We start from the raw sequence: 19,205 nt of genomic DNA, 5'->3' as shown, positions 1-19,205 counted from the left end.
CTCGCTTTTCAGCTTGGCTATCCCTAGAAGTTCAACTCACTGTTAGGAATTCTTCACTTAACAAAAGTTTTAAATTTTTTGAGCTAGCTCATGGAATTTCAAATGAACTCTGCTGGAAAGAAATGAACCCTGTTTTGCAGCCAGATTGTTCTAAACTCAAAACAAAACTGCTTGAAGCAGAAGCACACCCACAATCTACTCGCCCCTATAGTTATCTCTCAGAAGGCTTGGTCATGTTGTCATTTACTGGAAGCCAGGTGCTTTACCAAATTTTTTTTTCAGAGAAACATAGCTGTTAAAGGGACCACAGCCCCAACATGAAGCATAGTTTATGGGCAATCACACAGGGATGATGGACTAAATTTTGGTGGTGAACCTAGAGAAACCAGGATTGTTCTCCCTAGAGCAGAGAAAGTTATGGGAAGATGAAATTGGTGGTGTTCAAAATAGATACGGTTCATCAAGAGAAACTGGATAGATTGGTAACCAGCAAAGATAGATTTGTGTTAATTGGCAAAAGAACCAGAAGGGAGATGAGTTTTTTTTATGTTGCAAGCTGTGACCTGGAATGAGTGGTGGAAGCAGATTCAGTTGTAACTTTCAAAAGGAAATTAGAGAGAAGCATGAGAAGGAGAAGCTTGCAAGGCTATGGAAAAAGAACATGACAGTGGGACTAATTGGATAGGCCTTTTAAAAAGGTAACACAGACGTAGGTGGTGTATGATGTATCTTGAACTCTTCCTCCACTCTCAGACTCGCTTTATTTTCATGCTGTTATTGATTTTGCTCTTCATCCTGATTGCATTTCCCTATCTCTTGCTTCTACTCATGCTGTTCCTCCCTGAATTACTTTTCCCTCTCCCCAGAAAATGAGCAAACATGCTTAGTTTAAATGAAATACGTGACTGAGCAAAATGCAGTTCTTCAAATTTTTATTTATTTCCAGCGGTTTTATTCAAATTTTGCCATTGATATTGACTTGGCTTACTAGGTCATCTCAGGCCGAGGTCATCGCTGCAGAGTTCCTGAGGCTTGTGTCTTAGGCCCATCCACCTTTAGTTGTTTTATCAATGACCTTCCCACCATAAGGTCTGAAGTAGGGATGTTTGCTGATAATTGCATAGTGTTCAGTGCCATTCACAGCTTTTCAGATACTGAAGCAGTAAGTGTCTGCCTGCAGCAAGAACTGCACAACATCTGGGCCTAGGCTGATAAGTGGGAAGCAATGTTCATGCCATACAAGTGCCAGGCAATGACCATCTCCAACAAGACAGAATCTAGCCATCTTCCCATGACGTTCAATGACATTACCATCACTGAATCCCCCACTATCAACATCTTAGGGGTTACTATTGACCAGAAACTTAACTGGACTAGCCTTTTAAATGCGGTGGCTTCAACAGCAGGTCAGAGGCTGTCAATTCTGTGGGGAGTAACTCACCACCTGACTCCCAAAGCCTGTTCACCATCTACATGGCACAAGTTAGGAGTATGATGGACTATTCTTCACAATACTCAAGAAGCTGACATTTTCCAGGATACAGCAGACTGCTTGATCGGCACCCCATCCGCCACCTTAAGCATTCATTCCCTGCACCACTGGTGTACAGTGACAGCGGTATATACCATATACAAGATGCACTGAAGCAACTTGCCAAGCCTCCTTCGACAGCGCCTTCCAACTTTCAAACTCAAGATATCAATTGCCTACAAGAACTTGGGCAACAGGCACTTGGGAACACCACAATCTGCAAGTTCCTTTCCAAGCCACACACCATCCTGACTTGGACCTAGATCACCGATCCTTCACTATTGCTGGGTCAAAATCCTGGCACTCCCTCTCTAACAGCTTTGTGGGTGTACCTACACCACATGGACCACAGCGGTTCAAGTAGATAGTCCTCCTTGAGGGCTACTAGGGATGGGCAACAAATGCTAGTCTTGCCAGTGACACTCAACCATGAACGAATATAAAAACAAATTACTTATTACACTGGCACTCAAATTATGATTTCTCTGTTTTGCTTGCTCTTTTAACATGATAAATTCTGATGTCCCCATTTCCACTTGGGTTGTCATATATTTGCATACTCGAGCCGTGAGGTGGCTTCACTGATCAAATTTTGGAACAGCTGCTCAATGATGTCAATATCTTAATTTCCCTTTTGGCAAGTAACTAACTGAACAATGGCCTTCCTTTAAAGAAGAGATAATTTGGGTACAGTCAAGGTATGTTCCCACGAAGATGAAAGGTAGAGTATGATGAAAGAGTTGTAGATTATGATGAAGTGGAGAAAGTGTGCTTATGATGGATGTCAGGTGGATAATACAATTAAGAACCAGGCTGAATATGGAAAGTACAGAGGGGAATTGAAAAAGCAAATAAGAGAAGAAAAGAGAGGTTTGAGAAGAGAACATGATAGGGAATCCCAAAGTTTTATATAGGCATAGAAATAGTAAAAGGGTGATATAAGGAGTGAAGCTGGTTAGGGACCGATGTGGGGATTTATGCGCTGAGGCGAGGGGCATGGCAGAGGTATTAAATTAATACTTAGCATCTGTCTTTACCAAGCAAGTAGGTGCTATTGAGGTTAAAGAGGGGGGAGTCCAGATACCTGATTAGTTTAAAATTGATGAGCAAGCATTGGATATGCTGTCTGTACTTAAAGCTGATAAGGCACAAGGACCGAATGAGATGCATCCAAAGATACTGAAGGAGATGAGAATGGAAATTGTGGAGTAAAGTTGATCCGGGGTGTTGCCAGAGGACAGGAGAATTGCAGATGTTGCACCCTTGTCCAAAAAGGGTGTAAAGATAAGCCCAGCAATCAAGGCCAATTGGTTTAATCTCTCTGGTGGGAAAGATTCTAAAAACAATAATTTGGGATAAAATTAATAGTCACTTGGGCAAATGTGATTTAACTAAGGAAAGCCAGCATGGATTTGCTCAGGGAAAATTGTGTTTAACTGTCTTGCTGCAGCTTTCTGAAGAGGTAGCAGAAAGGGTTGATGAGGTAAATGCTGTTGACGTGGTGTATATATATTTCCAAAAGGCATTTTATCAAGTGTCGTACACAAAGTTGTAGCTCATGGAATAAAAGCGACAGTAGATACAAAATTGGCTGAGTGATAGAAAGCAGAGAGTAGTGGTGAATAGTTGTTTTTTGTACCAGAGAGAGGTTTATAGTTGAGTTCCCCATAACCGATGTTAGGACCCCTGCACTTAGTGATACATATTCATGATTTAGACCTTGGTCTACGGGACATAATTTCAAAATTTGCGGATTACAGGAAACTTGGCATTGTAAGCTGTGAGGAGGATAGGGTAGAACTTCAAAAGAACTTAGGTTGGTGGAATGGGGGACAAGTGGCAGATGAAATTTAATGCAGAGAAATGTGAAGTCATTTATTTTAGTAGGAAGAATGCAGAGAGACAACATGAAATAAAGGGTACAATTCTTAAGTGGGTGCAGGAGCAGAGAGACCTGGGTGTATATGTGCATAAGTCATTGCAGCTGGCAGGACTGGTTGAGAGAGCAATTGGTAAAGAATGCAGCTTCATAGGCTTTAGAAATAGGGGCATACAGTACAAAAGCAAGGAAGTTATTTTAAACCTATGTAAAACACTGGTTCGGCTTCAATTGGAGTAATTGCATCCAGTTCTGGCACCACACTTTAGGAAGGATGTGAAAGCATGAGAGAGGTTGAAGAAAAGATTTTGTGAATGGTTCCAGGAATGAGGGACTTAAGCTACATAGATTGGGGAGGCTGGGATGTTCTCCTCGGAGAAGAGAAGATTTGGAAGAGATTTGATTTGAGGTGGTGAAAGTCATGGGTCTAAACAGAGCAAATTGTTTCCGTTGATGGAAGATCAAGAATGAGAGGGTACAGATTTAAGTTAATTGGCAAAAGAAGCAATGGGAACATGACAAAAACCCTTTTTACGCAGCGAATGTTGAGGATCTGGCCTGTGCTATCTGAAAGCGTGGTGGAGGCAGGTTCAAATGGGGCATCCAGAATGGAATTGGATTGTTATCTGAAAAGAAATAATGTGCAGGGCTATGGGGAAAAGGCGGGGGAGTGGCACTAAGTGAATTGCTACTGCAGTGGGCCAGCATGGACATGACAGGCCAAATGGACTTTTGTGCTGTAATCTTTCTGTGATTCTAATTTTAAATTTCAGTTCTTTCAATGTACTGTTTTGGATCTTCACTTTTTTGCTTCTTCCTTTCTGCTCTACCTTCATTATTCTGTCCTGCACTGTTGACTTTTTAAATCATTCTTGGATGTGACTGTCGCTGGTAAGACCAAGATTTATTGTCCATCCCTATTTGCCCTTGAGCAGATGGTGGTGAGCCACCTTCGTGATCTGCTGCAGCCCATGTGATGTAGGTACACCCACAGTGCTGTTTGGGAGGGACTCAGTAACAGTCCTGCCTCCACCACACTTTCAGATAGCACAGGCCAGATCCTCAACATTCGCTGCGTAAAAAGGGTTTTTGTCATGTTCCCATTGCTTCTTTTGCCAATTAACTTAAATCTGTACCCTCTCATTCTTGATCTTCCATCAACGGAAAGAATAGTGATTATAGCTCCAGGTCCGGAAGGTGAGTGACTTGGAGGGGAACTTGCTGATGGTGGTGTTCCAATGCATCTGCTGTCCTTGTTTTTCTAGGTGGTAATTTGTGGGTTTGGAAGGTGCTGTTGAAGTAGCCTTGGCGAGATGCTGCAGTGCATCTTGTAGATCCGTGTGATCCAATACACTTGCCGCATGTAGTGAATTGGCCATAGACGTGGTAACTTGATCTAGTCCATTTTTGGACAATATGGAGTTGTATTAAAGTTCCAGTGGTGCATGTGAGAATAGGTGTTACTTGCTATTTGTCTTCTGTCCCTAATTAAGCAAGGAAGAATCAGCCACATTGCTGTTAAATGCTATTACATAATGACCAGATTGTGACTGTGTTTATCAGAATATAGTTCAGTTCTCTGGCTTCTAGTGACCTGGAATTTAAAGGGCCATATGCTTAACGAAACAAGAAAAATAGTTCGCCATTTGTTACTTCCTCTGTTCCTATTCTCTCTGGGTAAAATACAATACATTCAGATCTTCAGGATTGCTTTGTAAAGTGCTGTGAAAGCAAGTCCAGCCTTCAGAAGGACAAAGGACCATTTCCTCTAAGCTTTCTCGTAGAATCTAATGACATGGGATAGTAACTGGAAAAACTTGGTTTTGTTTCGATGTTGGCTGGCAGTTTTGGCAAAACCGTTGAGTTACATGAATGACAGATAGCACTGCATGGCTGCCAGTGAGGGTTGATATGTGCAATTTTGGCAAGCTGGGTAGTGCAGCACAATTCAAATGTGTTCAGCCTTTATCTTAAGAGATTTGTTGAAATAAAAAATTGAAAGGAATAGGGTGTTATTAGTGCAAAAGCAGACCAAGAACAGTGAAGCAGACCGGGATCTAGGCAGGTCAGGAGTGCATCAGTCTGTGATGTGGGAGAGGACAGGAGAGGTGAAAGAAGAAAAATAGCAGGATGCCACAGGACAAGGAGTCACTTGGGGGTGAGTATAGTGATAAGTTTTAATTTACTTTAAATTAATCAACCCTAAACTAAGACTTAAATGATCAGTATAAAAACTGAAGCCAATTTGATCATTTATCACAATTGAAATCGGTGCTCAACTTGTCAGTCAGATTGAGGGGATAAAGTTAAAATGAAATAACAGGATATAAAACTGAAGTCCGAAATGATCAGAAAATTAAACTCCAGGTGTTTAAATAATCAGAGTTGAGGAAAAACATTTCAGTTAACCTCCCTATAAAATAAATTGACGTCAGCACATCAGATGCAACTGATTTGATTGGTTAGCCTATATTTAAGTAAGTTTATTAGTCTAATAGAGGCATACTATGGCAACTCAGAACATGGATGCGTATCCTGACCTATGTGGGAACTCCAGGATGCTTCTTGTGTTCTGGATAACCACCAATGCAGGAAGTGTTGTCAGCTGCAGCAGCTTGAGATCCAGGCTTTGGAGCTTCAGCAGTAACATAGAAACATAGAAAATAGGAGTAGGCCATTTGGCCCTTTGAGCCTGCTCCGCCATTCATAATGATCATGGCTGCAGTAGCTGACGTTATTGTGACACATCTGCATGACTCAGAGTTTTGTGGGTTGCACGCAGCTTAAAGGTATGTAGGCAGAGATGGAGGAGTCCCCTGAGTGCATCTCTCTCTCCAACCAGTCTCTGTTCTGAATACTGGTGAGAATGAGGACTCCTTTGAAATGTGCAGCTAGAGCCTGGTCCACAGCCTCATGGCTGACTGACCTGTACAGGAGGAAAATTGCAAAAGCAGTAGTGATGTGGGATTTGATAATGGAACAGGCAGGTGTATCTGTGTTGTCTCCCTGATGCCAGGATCAAAATTGTCACTGAGCAGCTGCAGAGCACTCTGAACAGGGAGTGTGAACACCAATGGTTGTGGCCCATATAGGTACCAACAGCATCTGTAGAAAGAGGGATAAGGTCCTGCAGGCAGAGTTTAGGGAATTAGGGAAGAAACCAGCAAGCAGTACCTCAAAGGTAATCATCTCCAGTCATTCGTGGTGCCATACGTTAGTGAGTATAGAAATAAGATAAAGCTGATGAATGGTGGCTGGAGAGATGGTGCAGGAGGGAGGGCTTCGGATTCCTTGGGAAATGGTTTGTGTACAGGCCAGACGGGTTGCACCTGAACAAAGCTGAAACTAATGTCATTGTGGGGTGATTGGCTAGTGCTGTTGGGAATGTTTAAACTCAGCTTGACAGTTGTGAGAACCAGGAGGTAAAATTAGAGGGGAAAACCAAGGTGCATAGAGAATTGAAAAAAATAGATGGCACTAAATTAAGAAATAGTAAGGTGGGTTCAGAGCAAGAGGGAATATAATAAAGTCTAAATGAGGTTACTGTGCCAATATGCACACAGAGTGTGGTAAATAATACTTGGTGAGCTGTTGCTGCAGATAACCAGATGGAAGTATGATGTGATGATAATGGAGACCTAGCTCAAAAAAAGGGCAGGACTGGGTACTAAATATTCATGGATATAAGATGTTCAGGAAAGAAGGGAGGTGGGGTAGCAGTATTTATTAAGGAGAACATTGCTGTGCGGGAGAGTGAGGCTGTCCTGCAAGATTCAAGGTCAGAAAGTATTTGGCTAGAGCTAAGAAACAATAGAGATCCTGTTGCATTGTTGGGTGCATTCCTCAGGCGAACAATTAGTGGGGAAGATGTAGAGGAACAAATTTGCAAGGCAATTACAGAGAATTACAAGAATTAGAGTTGTTATAATGGGGGAATTTAATTATCATACAATAAATTGGGATTGTTACAGTGTAAAGGGCAGGGAGGAGGAAGAGTTTCTGGAGTATGCTCAAGAAAGTTTTCAATATCTGTATGTTTCCAGTGCAGTGAAGATGGAGGCATTGCTGGATATGGTTCTGGGGAATGAGGTGGGTTAAGTGAATAGAGTGTCAGTTGGGGAACATTTAGACGACAGTGAATGTATCAACCTGAACCTTATGATGCTATGGAAAGGGACAAGGAGCAACCCAGAGTAAGAATAGTTAATTGGGGGAACAGCCAACTTATGTGGGTTGAGAACAGATCTGGCCCTGGGAGATTGGAATCAAAAATTGACAGACAAAACAATAATGCAACAATGGCATGACTTTAAAGAAGAGATGGTTCGGGAACAGAGGGGGAAAAGTAGGGAAAACAAACCCAGAGCGCTCTAGATGACATGATATAGAGAGTAAGATAAAGCAGAAAAGCAGATATGATAGATGTCAGATGATAATACAAGTGAGAACCAATCTGAATATAGGTAGTTCAGAGGGGAAGTGGTAAAATAAATAAGAGCAGCAGGGAGGGAGAATGAGAAGAGACTGTCAGCCAACTTTAACGAGAAACATAATGTTTTCTATAGGCATAAAATAGTAAAAGGGTGGTAAAGGAGGAGTGAGACTGATTTAAGGAGCAAAATGGGGATTTACACACGGAGACCAGGGGGCATGGCTGAGGTACTATTTGCGTACTTTGTGTCTGTCTTTACCAACGAAGATGAAACCGCCCAAGTCATTGTGAAAGAGAAGGTAGTTGAGACACTGGATTGGCTAAAAATTGATAGAGGGGTATTCAATAGGCTGGCCGTACTTAAAGTTGATAAGACGTCAGGACTGGATGAGGTGCATCTGAGGAGACAGGGATTTAAGGGTGGCAATTGCAGAGGCACTAGCCATAATTTCCCAGTTCTCCTTAGATTCTGGGTTGGTGCCAGAGGACTGGGAAATTTCAAATGTTACACCCTTGATCATGAGAAGGTGTAAGGATGAGCCCAGCAATTACAGGCCAGCTAGATTAACGTTGATGATGGGAAGGCTTTTAGAAACAATAATTTGGGACAAAACTAACAGTCACTTTGATGTGTGGATGAATTGAGGAAAGCCAGCATGGAATTAGGACAAATTGTGTATAACTCACTTGAGCTTTTTAATGAGGAAACAGAGGGTTGATGAAGGTAATCTGGTGTATGTGGGCTTCAAAAAGGCATTTGATAAAATGCCATAATCTTAGGCTTGTCAGTGAAATTGGAGCCCATGGAACAAAAAGTACAGTAGCAGTATGAGTGTGAAGATGGCTGAGTGATGGAACAGAGAATGTTAGTGCCTATTTTTTGGACTGAGGAAGATGGACAGTGGATTTCCCCAGGGGCTAGTGTTAGGATGACTGCTTTTCTTGATGCATTATTGGCCTAGATTTGGGTATACAGGGGACAAAATTCAAATTTGCAGATGACATAAAACTTGGAAGTATTGTGAACTGTAAGGAGGTTAGTGATAAACTTCAAGAAGACATAGACATGCTGATGAATTGGGCAGACAAATGGCAGATGAAATTTGATGCCAAGAAATGTGAAGTGATCCACTTTGGTAGGAAGAACAAGGAGAAGCAATGAAAATGAAGGTTACAATTCCAAAGGGGGTGCAGAAGCAGAGGGACCTGGGTGTATATATGCATAAATCACTGGGTAAGTGGTTAATAAAGCATACTGCATCCTGCACTTTATAAGCAGAAGCAGAATACAAAAGCAAGAAAGTTACGAAAAATCTGTATAAAACACTGGTTTAGCCTCAGCTGGAGTATTGTGCCCAATTCTGGGTACCACATTTTATGAAGGATTTGAAGGTGTTAGGATGCAGAAAAGATTCACGAGAATGGTTCCAGGGATGAAGAACTTCAGGATGTCGATAGGTTGGAGAAGCTGGGGCTGTTCTCATTGGGGAAGAGATGATAAGAGGAGATTTGGTCGAGGTGCTCAATCATGAGGTGTTGGACAGAGTCATTAGGGAGAAGGCTATGTTGGCAGTTGGGTCGAGAACCAGAGGACAACAATTTAAGGTGAGCTGGACTACTCTGTCAGAAGCAGAACAACTTCAGTTAACAGACTTTTATCACCTTTTGAGCGTGTATATAGCAGGCTTGCTGTGCAGAACAGTTGGATTGCAAAACTCTTGGAAGCTGTTCTCCTCGCTCTGGCAGTGAGTGTATCAGTCTTCATTGCTGACTGTTTAAAACCGCAAACCTACTTCCAAAAGATTTTGCGCATGTTTTATTAATGCTGCATATTTGTATCATGTGGCAAATTGCTACAAGTTTGATGAACATTGAAATCCTATTGGACAACACTGCCACCGCTGTGTGCTGGTGGTGGAGAAAGTAAATGTTTAAGGTGGTGGATGGGGTGCAGAACAAGTGGGCTGCTTTGTCTTGGATGGTGTTGTTGGAGCTGCACTCATCCAGACAAGTGGAGAGTATTTCATCACATGACTTGTTTTTTGTAAATGGTGTATCGGCTTTGGGGAGTCAGGAGGTGAGCTACTTGCCACAGAATTCCCAGCCTCTGACTTGCTCTTGTAGCCACAGTATTTTTGTGGCTCGTCCAATTAAGTTCCTACCTTGTTACTCTTTCCACATCTTTGTGCTCTCATTAGGCACAATATATGGCTAGCCTCTTCTAACCTGCTGAGTCTGCACCTTGCTGATTTCTATAGTAATCTGCTCATTTCCATTTCACCCCCAGTTTTTGTTTCTTCACAATCATCTACCTCTATCCTGCCTAAGGACCTTCGTGACCCTTGGCATCTGCCTTGCACAAAAGAGCATTACTAGTAACTCATTAAACAAGTGCAATTTCACTGAAATGTAATATATTTTCTGTCCAGAAAGCAGAGGGCAAATACAAACAAGAAGAACCCCTAATATCAGCACCCATTCAGTTAGGTAAGTGACATTATTTCTTGTTTGGAAGGATGTTTTAAAATATTTAACTTGGTAAATTTGTGGTAATTATGTTTGTTAATATTTCAAGGTGGACATAATCTTCCATCAGTTGGCTGTTATCCTTTGTGACGTTATTGCTAGTGAAAAAGAAAGTTTCCCAGTGGGCCAGGACTTAACTGCTTTCAAGAACATCATAGCAAATGTTAACTTTTATCAACTGATAAAGTTTTCAGTTTTTACATCACCTGAGCCTTGGTGATATATTGCCATGATGTCACCTATTATTTCATCTTTCATGTATTTAGCAAAGTGATCCCATTGCATGTCTTGCTTCTAAGTTAATATTCTTAATCAGGCTTCTCCCGTCATTCTCTGTCCTATGTTTCTCTTTCCTTCCCCACCTAATCCACAAAAGGTTATGGTGTGCAGCCCTGGTTTAACTGCAGATCAAGCTGATATTGGCCAGAGTCACAGAATTATTCAGAATAAAATTCCATCTTGAAATACAATTCGCTGTTGCTGTTAAATCTTAAAGCAGTGGCTGAAACACAGTCATGCATGCTTATATTTTGACATCTTGGATGTCACAACAGAGCACTTAATGTTGATCGGAAGTCAGTGCAAGACTGATGTAAATCTCGCTTACAGTAAAACAAATGCTGCCATAAAAGGATGAGTGGTAATGTAGAGTGATGGAATTGTTCTGAAATTGCATTAGTGTTTTACTTATTGTTGGTGTAGGTACACAGGCAGGCTCTGCAACGCAGGTTGTCCATTCTGCTGGAAGACGGTTTATTGTGAGTCCTGTCCCTGAGAGCCGATTACGAGAACCGACTTTCAGCGTGGGTGTCACTTCAATTAAAGAAATCCCAACAGGTACAATGTTTGAGATGTGTATTGTAGTATTCCCCTTTTTTATTGCTTGGTATAAAATAATTTGAGGCAATATTCTGGGAAGAAGTTAATACAATAGTTCAGTTCACCTTCAGTGAATGCAAAATTGTAGTTAGATACCTAAAGATCATGCATCCTTTACCTCTGAGGATGGATATTGCAGAGACGAGTAATATCCATTCTGGAAGTTCAATCAATACATGACCTTTTTTTAAACTTCTTCCTAAACTTTGATTCCCTTTATTTCTTCTAAAATGGCCATTTGAGTTGAAGCTATCCAAGAAATTACAGTAACTAACAGATCCTGTGCATCGTCCATTGATGCAAACAGAAACAAGATGTCAGAAATGACTTTTTAAAAAAAAATGAGATTGACACTGTTTTCAAGTCGAAAAAGATTGTAGTTGTTGTAAGGGTTTATTTATTCAGTTAAATGGATAGCATGAGTGGTGTTTTATAAAGATAATACCCACAAGATAGTATATTTTCAATCTGGAGCTAGACAAACCAGTAATGAGCAATAGTTGAGAGGAATACTGAAGGAGACAGAGGAATCTAGCAATGTTACTTGAAGTAAAGTGAATGATCCAGAGTATGTGGGCCCTAAAAGTAAAATGCATGAGGATTGCTTCAGAGATGCAAGGTGGAGATTTAATTTAATGTTCTCTGGTATAATTAGAATGTTAGGCAAATTAAAAGGCATTCACCAAGAAAATAACGATGAACAATCTGATGTGAAGAAAACAATGCTGCACTCATAAATAACCAGAAAACCTTTTTAACAAAAGGACTGGTATAGAGGAAATGGGCTACACCAAAGCCAAGTAATTGAAGATGATTAGAGCAGGGGGAGTACAAAATCCCAAATGTGGTGGATCTTGGGGTAGAAAGTAGTCGAGAGGAGAATTTGGATGCAGATAACTGGAGCAATGTACGTGAACCAGAGAACTGCGAAAAACACAAAACTTGAGGCCATAAATGGAAGCATTAGAAATAAGATGTCAGAAGTGGAGGTGCGTCTGGCAGGAGGGAGTCACGATTTGGTGCGAATATTAGGACTAAATCCAGAGATTGACTCAGGAATATAGTGGTCCAAAAAGACACAATGGTCACATAAATAGTTTTGCTTTTCTGCCAGAAACGCTTGTAGGTAAATGAAATGACCTTGTGCGAGGGCAAAGCACTATGCTGGTTTATTATCTCTAAAGTAATGTACTGCAAGTGAAACACTGCTGCATGCAATCAGGTTAGCATGAGGAAAGACCGTCTGCTCTGTGGAAAGAAAGGGAATGTTATGAAATAATACAAGATTGATTTAAATGAGTGAATTTCATCAACCAAATATATATTGAGAAAACCCGGGCGTTTAGAATTGAAGTTGGTAAATACAATGCGTGATTGCTTCATGACGCAGTGCATCACAAAAGCCACGTGAGGCTCAGTTTGACTTGGTGTTTATTGATTACCCAGACAAAGTACAAGGACTGGAAGTCATTGCATCCTTGGGGGATAGCAACCATAGAATGGCATGACCTGGGAGTCAGAAATACCCAAGGCCAGGATTAGGCATATAACTTAAATGGGCTAAATTTGAAGAAGGAAGGGTAACAAAAATGAGTGGATATGGGAACCTGTGTAGAATCACTTCGATAGAAGAAAAGTGGAAACACTTGAAAAAAATAATAACGTACATTCAAGATACAAATGTAACTAAAATTACTAAAATCAGACTAAACAAGAATGACCTTGACTGGATAAATGAAGAGGAAAATGTTCTCTATATCCTGAGACGAGGAAGGGGTTCACTGGGATAAATGTAAGAGCACGTAAAAATATTTTAACTGTGACCAAAAGGACAGAGCGAATGATAAAGTAGAGGATAAAATTGGCAAAAGATGAATTAAATTTCACAGTGAGGAAGAGTTTGAGACTTCACTGTACTTGGTATGAAGACTTTCCTGACATTGCCTCTGAATGACCTACCTGAAACTTTAAAGCTGTGATTCCTTTTTCTGATCTGGAGGAAATGGCTCCTTTCCATCAACCCTCTCTTTTAATCATCTTAAACACTGTAATTAGATCATCCCTTAATCATCTTTATTTCAGAGGTTGCAAGTCTAATCTATACAACCAGTCCTTGTGGCTTACCCTTTGAGCCACAGTATAATTCTGCTGAATCTGTATTGTATCCTTTCCAAGGTGTAGTGTCCAGAACGGAATAAATAGTCTAAATGGGGGGGATCTAACTGGAGCTTTATAAAACTGTAACATCATTTCCCCGCATCATTGTATTCCAGCCAACTAATGGTCAATTTAGGGGATAAAATTAGTTGACATTTATAAAAGTATGGGCTAATAAATGAAAGTCAGCACTAATTTATTAAAGACAAATAAGTGTTTGATTAACTTAATCATTCTTTGAAGTAACAAAGAGGATTGACTATGGTAGTGAGGTTGATGTTGTGTATCTGGACTTTCAAAAAAGGGTTTAATCAATTGCTACATAATAGACTTTGTAAAATTTAAGCCCATGGAATTAAATAAATAATAACAACATGGATATAAAATTGGCTATGCAACAGAAAGCAGAGAGAAATGTTATTTGGTTGATTGGTTTTCAGACAGGAGAAAAGTATGCTGTGGTGTTCAGTATTTCTTGATGTATATTCATGACCCGGAAATGAGTTAACAGAACACAATGGTATTTTGTAGTTTGCAGATGGTGAGAAATTTGAAAATGTAGTAGGCAATAAGACATAGACTGGTAAAATGGGCAGACACATAGTAAAGGGAATTTATCAGCGAGGTGATACTTTTTGGTAGGAAAAATAAGAAGAGGTAATATGAATTAAATGGTGCAGTTTTAAAGGGAGCACAGGAATGAGACCTATGAGTAGATGTACACAGATCTTTGAAGGCGGGAGGGAAAACTTAGGCTGTTGAATGAGCATATGGGATCCTTGACTTTATTAATGGAGGAATAGCATACAGAAGCATGGTTGAGCTAAACTTTATGAACCACACAATGACATGCTCAGAAAATTCAACCACATTAGACATGATTTGCCTTTTCAAGAAGATGCAATAGTGTTCATGAATAAAAGCAAGCAGTGTTATTTAATTAAAAAAAAACTATTCGTCGGGTGACGCAGTAGTTAGCGTTGCTACCTCATGGCTCCAGGGACCTGGTTTTGATTCTGACCTCGGGCGTCTGTCTGTGTGGAGTTTGCATGTTCTCCCCATGTCCATGTGGGTTTTTGCCGGGTGTTCTGGTTTCCTCCCACTGTCCAAAGACCTGTGCTGGTTAGGTGGATTGACTACAGTTAAATTGCCCCTTAGTGTGTGTGTCTGTGTGTGTGCATATGCGTATGAGGGTGTGCCTTGTGATGGACTGATGTCCCGTCTGAGGTGTACCCCACCTAGTGCCCATTGCCTGTTGGGATAGGCTGCGACCCTGAATTGGATAAAGCGGCTCTGGAAAAGTGAGTGAAGTGACTATGCATAGGATTATTTGTTTCCATGCTATACATTAAATATCATACCACTACAGATAGTTCAGTAGGTTTTTCCACTGTAGTGAATATTAATTGGCATTGATAACTGCTTTTTTAAAAAAAAAAGTTGTCAGAAGATTGAAGTCACTCATTTTGGTTAGAGATCTTGTGTTGGCAAGTATCATTTATTCTAATTGAGTTTTTTTTGTTCTTTTACAGTTTCCCATAGTCACAATCTAAACCTTTCACACTCAGCTTCCTCAGTGAGTTTGCAGCAAGCTTTTTCAGATTTAAAGCACAAACCATTTCAAGAAGGTCCTAATACTGCTCCACCAGTCTTCAATCAAACGATGGCACCGTTTACCATGGTACATCCAGAAATGACCAGTTTTGGACAAGGAATTCATGTACAAACAGTGGTGTCATCCTCCGCACCAGCTAGTCTCATAACAGCTAGTTCTGTATCTCAAGCCATGATGCAGAATATTCAGTCTCAACCTGCTGAGCTGTTATGTAGCGAATCCGCGGCCGGTGTGATTGGCCCTAGTTCTATATTGCCGCCTCCGACCTCACAGGCAGCTCAGCAGTCTGTTAGTGGCCCTGCTGCCAATGTTAGCGTTCCAAATTGCGTGACTGCACCTTGGACCTCCCAGCCAAGTCAGCAACTAATTACTGGCGCTGTCACAAGTGTTTCAGTTGCAAGCTCGATATCTCCACCATTAACATCGCATGTGGTTCAAGGTTTGATTGAAGGAGCTGCAATTGGTATGGGACCTTCAAATTCTGTTTCCCCATCTTCCACTGAAGTTGTGATATTGCAAGCCCCTCAACAGCATAATGGGGGAACTGTGGTCAGCCTGGCAGAATCATCAGCTGCACCGAGCTTATTTCAGGGCCCGAAAGAGAATTTGTACAGTGTAACCCAAGCAGAAATCCAGCCGATGGGTGGTAATAGTATGACGCTGGCAGTTTCCACACCGCCACCATTATTACAACCTGTTTGTGGCACTCAGACTCCTGTGGTTCAAACAATTACTGCACAAAATGCCACCCTACCTCAGACAGTGGGTATTTCTGTGCCCCTGGTAACCCAGGTCTCTGTACCTGGCACAGGACCTGCGCAGCTTGTTTGCAGTATTCCTCCTGTTCAACAAACACTGATTCACAGTCGGCCTCAAACGGCTTTTCTTCCAAATCAACCCCATGTTCATTGCTCTGAAGTGGACATAGATTTGAACACCAAAGGAACTGGCATTGATGATATCAAGACCTTGGATGAAAAGCTTCGATCGTTGTTCAGTGAACATAGTGCTGCAGGCTGTGCTCATATTTCAGCATCTTCAGAGATGGGTTTGGTTGCAGAATCTACCACAGTTGACAGTTTGCCCATTTCAGGAAAAACATCTGCTGTCCCAGGGACTTCAACGGTTACTGTCGCATCTTACTCGGTAACTGCCACAGGGTCTGTTGTACCTCCTTCCAGTCTACCTCTTGGCCCGACAGGACTTTCTTTAACTGTCCAACAACCTTTGACTCCTGCCGGTTATACAGTATCCATGACCAATGTCGTTCCAACTGCAGGACGGCCAGGCACCCCACCATCCAAACCACCACTTGGCAGATTACCAGTAAGTTAACCAGGAGTTTATGAAATTTAAGTGCATAATTCAACAGTTTAAGTATGAGAATGCAAAACCAGAAAACTGAATGTCTGATAGTTAAGCTTTTTTTGGATGTGAATTAGTGCAAAAACTTAGCATTCAGAGATGGACTACAGTGCTAGCCCAACTTGCACCAAATCTCCTTGTTTGTTTAATTTTTTATCTCCCCTCCTTATTCTCAGCTAATTCAATTGTATTCAGTAAGGTGGTCACGTATGCATTTTTCTTAGTGTCATGCGGCATTCTGGAATACAAGATGGCCAGAGTTCCCTTTGTCAAGTCTTTGCTGCTGATGCCTTTAAACTGACTGTCAGGAATGGATGAGAAGCATAGGTTTCTCATTGTCTGATTTTTTTTCATTGTGTGATTCTTTGATGAACACTAGAAGCTCTTCATGGCAGGAGCACATATCTTCCAAATCCTTTCATCAAATCCCACCTTTGAATGAAGCTTTTAGGTCCTACGTGTGTTTTGATCAAGGTGACTTTTTGCATCAGATGTTAATAATGATCAGGATCAATTTAACGACTCTATGTCACACACACCTGTATGAGTTCACAATGTGATGAAAGACTACTTTACTGTTAATGGAATTTGTGATCCAAGTAAAGAAAATACCGCATAGCGATTTTATCAACCCTGTAGACTAGCATATATTTTGTGAACATTTTGATTTGCTTATTTGAATTTGTTTTATTTGACTATTGGGTTTTATTATAGAATGCTAAATTATTTCTCTAAATTGGAGTAGGCTGCTTTTTATGATAAATTGAGAATATCTTTGAAGACCTATATTTGCTAAGCCTTTCACTCTAATCCTTGGTTGATGCAACTGCTCTTCCCATTCATTACTTGTAGGTGCAACAGCTAAGCACGGAAGGTCTTGATCAACAATTAAAACAGGCTCTCACTCCACCCACTGAGCAGTTGCCACCTTTTCCAGGACCTTCACTAACCCAGGTGCAATAATATTACCCAATGTGCTCTTTTGTGAATTCATTACTCAGTGTGCCATGTTCACTGCATGTGATTCTTCATTGCAAATTATCAGATGCATGTTCTGTATCTTGCTTATTAACATTTTCATTGTAAGTTAATTCACCATTTTATGCATTGTACAAGCTAAACCTCTCAATGTGCAACACAAAAGGATTGGATAAATTGTTCCTTTTGTCTTTTCCTTCTGTTCACCAGATATTGATCAGCATATGGCAGATGCATCCATGTACAAGCAAATGTTCTATTTTAGTGAACATTCCTAATCGCAGAATGTCCTTTAACATGCATGCAGCAGTCAGTGGTTTTGGAGTGCTCAATTAATGATATGGGTTAGGTTATTTGCAACTTGGTAAATTAACCATGCTTCGGTATTGTTAACTCATTCAACAACAAGTGCTGAAAAATGATTCAGTACCTGCTGTAATAGTTAATGCAGGAAACCTCAAAGCTACTGTTATTTTCAACACACATCCATGTCAGGTGGATTCTGCAGAAAATATTCTGGTGTGTACAAGGTGTAGGACAGTTCTAGATGTGACAGAAACATTTTCTTCCAGTATAATATTGTGGTACATCACTTTTACTGGCAGTACTCCAACATGATCTCATGACATGGGAGCAAAGAGACCACATCAATTTCTTGATTGTTTTTAAACCACAGGTTCCATCATGCAAGTAGACTTCATGGTTCCAATTGATTCATAATGTCTCCTTCCTGCCATCAGTTGCCACTGCATGTAGTTCCATACCTCCTCCATAACTTGGCAGTCTCTTTGTGTCCATCTATCCATATGTACACTTTTTAGCTTCAATTCCAGATCTGAGATCACTGCTTTTTTCCCCTTTTATTTAGTCCATTCACAGACCCTGCTGTCCTCCTTCACCTGGCATGACCCCTTTCATCTACCCCCTCGGCTATTTTCCCTACCTTGATCCCTACTTCAACCCATCACCACTGTTCGGTTCTTGCAATGCCAAGGTTGAATTGCTTCTGTGAAAAGCTAACTATTCATCCTTTTTCTATTCTTCAATGAACCCGATGTGACATCCAGTATTGGTTCTGCAAGCGCAGCAACCGCAATTTCGCCATTCTATATTATCACTGATCATCTCACCCAACTTACTCCTCAGTGCTTAATCTCTTCAACCACCTTCCTATCCTTTTTGCACTGGCATACATTTTGCTTCCAGAATGCTCACTTATTGCAAATGAGAAGTTTACAATACCTAACTTAATGTGAATGTTAGTATCAACAATCTGTCTTGTTGGACAAATAGGCTACAGGCAAAGACTCCTTCACAGTTTCTCTATTTCAGTATTAGCTCTGCCCTAACCTTGGTCTCTTCCCTTGGCTCATTTTCCTGAATATCTCACCCTTTTCCACCTCTCACGTTTAACTGAAAATCCTTGTTTAAAGAATGTGCATTTGTATCATGCCTTTCACAACAACTAGATGCCCCAAAGCACTTTACAGTAGATAAAGTACTTTTGAAATGTAGTCACTGGTGTAATGTAGGAAGTGTGGCAGACAATTTAATCTTGCCATAGCAAGATCACTCAAACAGCAATGTGATAATGATCAGAATTTTATAGTGATGTTGGTTGAGGGATATATATTGGCTGGGACACTGGGGAGAACTCCCCTGCTGCTCTTTGAAATAGTACCATGCGATTCTTCATGTTTACCTGAGAGGGCATTCACTGCCTTGGTTTAACTTGTTTGAAAGACAAGGCTACCCTTGCTCCCAGTCCCCATGTTGACTTTCTCCTGGACATGCACCCTCTACTTTCTCACCTTTGACTCATCTTCAGTGCTTTCATTCTTCA

At 40.9% G+C, this 19,205-nt stretch overlaps 1 protein-coding gene across 10 annotated transcripts in view; it reads left to right on the top strand.

The window, feature by feature from the left end:
* LOC121293192 (serine/threonine-protein kinase WNK1-like) overlaps window positions 1-19,205 on the top strand; it is a 209,452-nt gene that overhangs the window by 149,983 nt on the left and 40,264 nt on the right. For 8 of the 10 annotated variants that reach the window (XM_041216001.1, XM_041216000.1, XM_041215993.1 and 5 more), the window contains 4 exons: window positions 10,272-10,329; window positions 11,071-11,205; window positions 14,937-16,345; window positions 17,237-17,338. In XM_041216001.1, coding sequence (XP_041071935.1) covers window positions 10,272-10,329; window positions 11,071-11,205; window positions 14,937-16,345; window positions 17,237-17,338 — 1,704 coding nt within the window. The remainder of the gene's footprint in view (window positions 1-10,271; window positions 10,330-11,070; window positions 11,206-14,936; window positions 16,346-17,236; window positions 17,339-19,205) is intronic. The other 2 variants (XM_041215998.1, XM_041215997.1) reach the window with 1 other exon arrangement.

Source organism: Carcharodon carcharias, chromosome 21 (genome assembly GCF_017639515.1).
Source record: "Carcharodon carcharias isolate sCarCar2 chromosome 21, sCarCar2.pri, whole genome shotgun sequence".
NCBI classification, from domain to species: Eukaryota; Metazoa; Chordata; class Chondrichthyes; order Lamniformes; family Lamnidae; genus Carcharodon; species Carcharodon carcharias.
The sequence above is the reverse complement of the archived record's forward strand: the minus strand, read 5'-3'. Positions and strand labels throughout refer to the sequence as shown.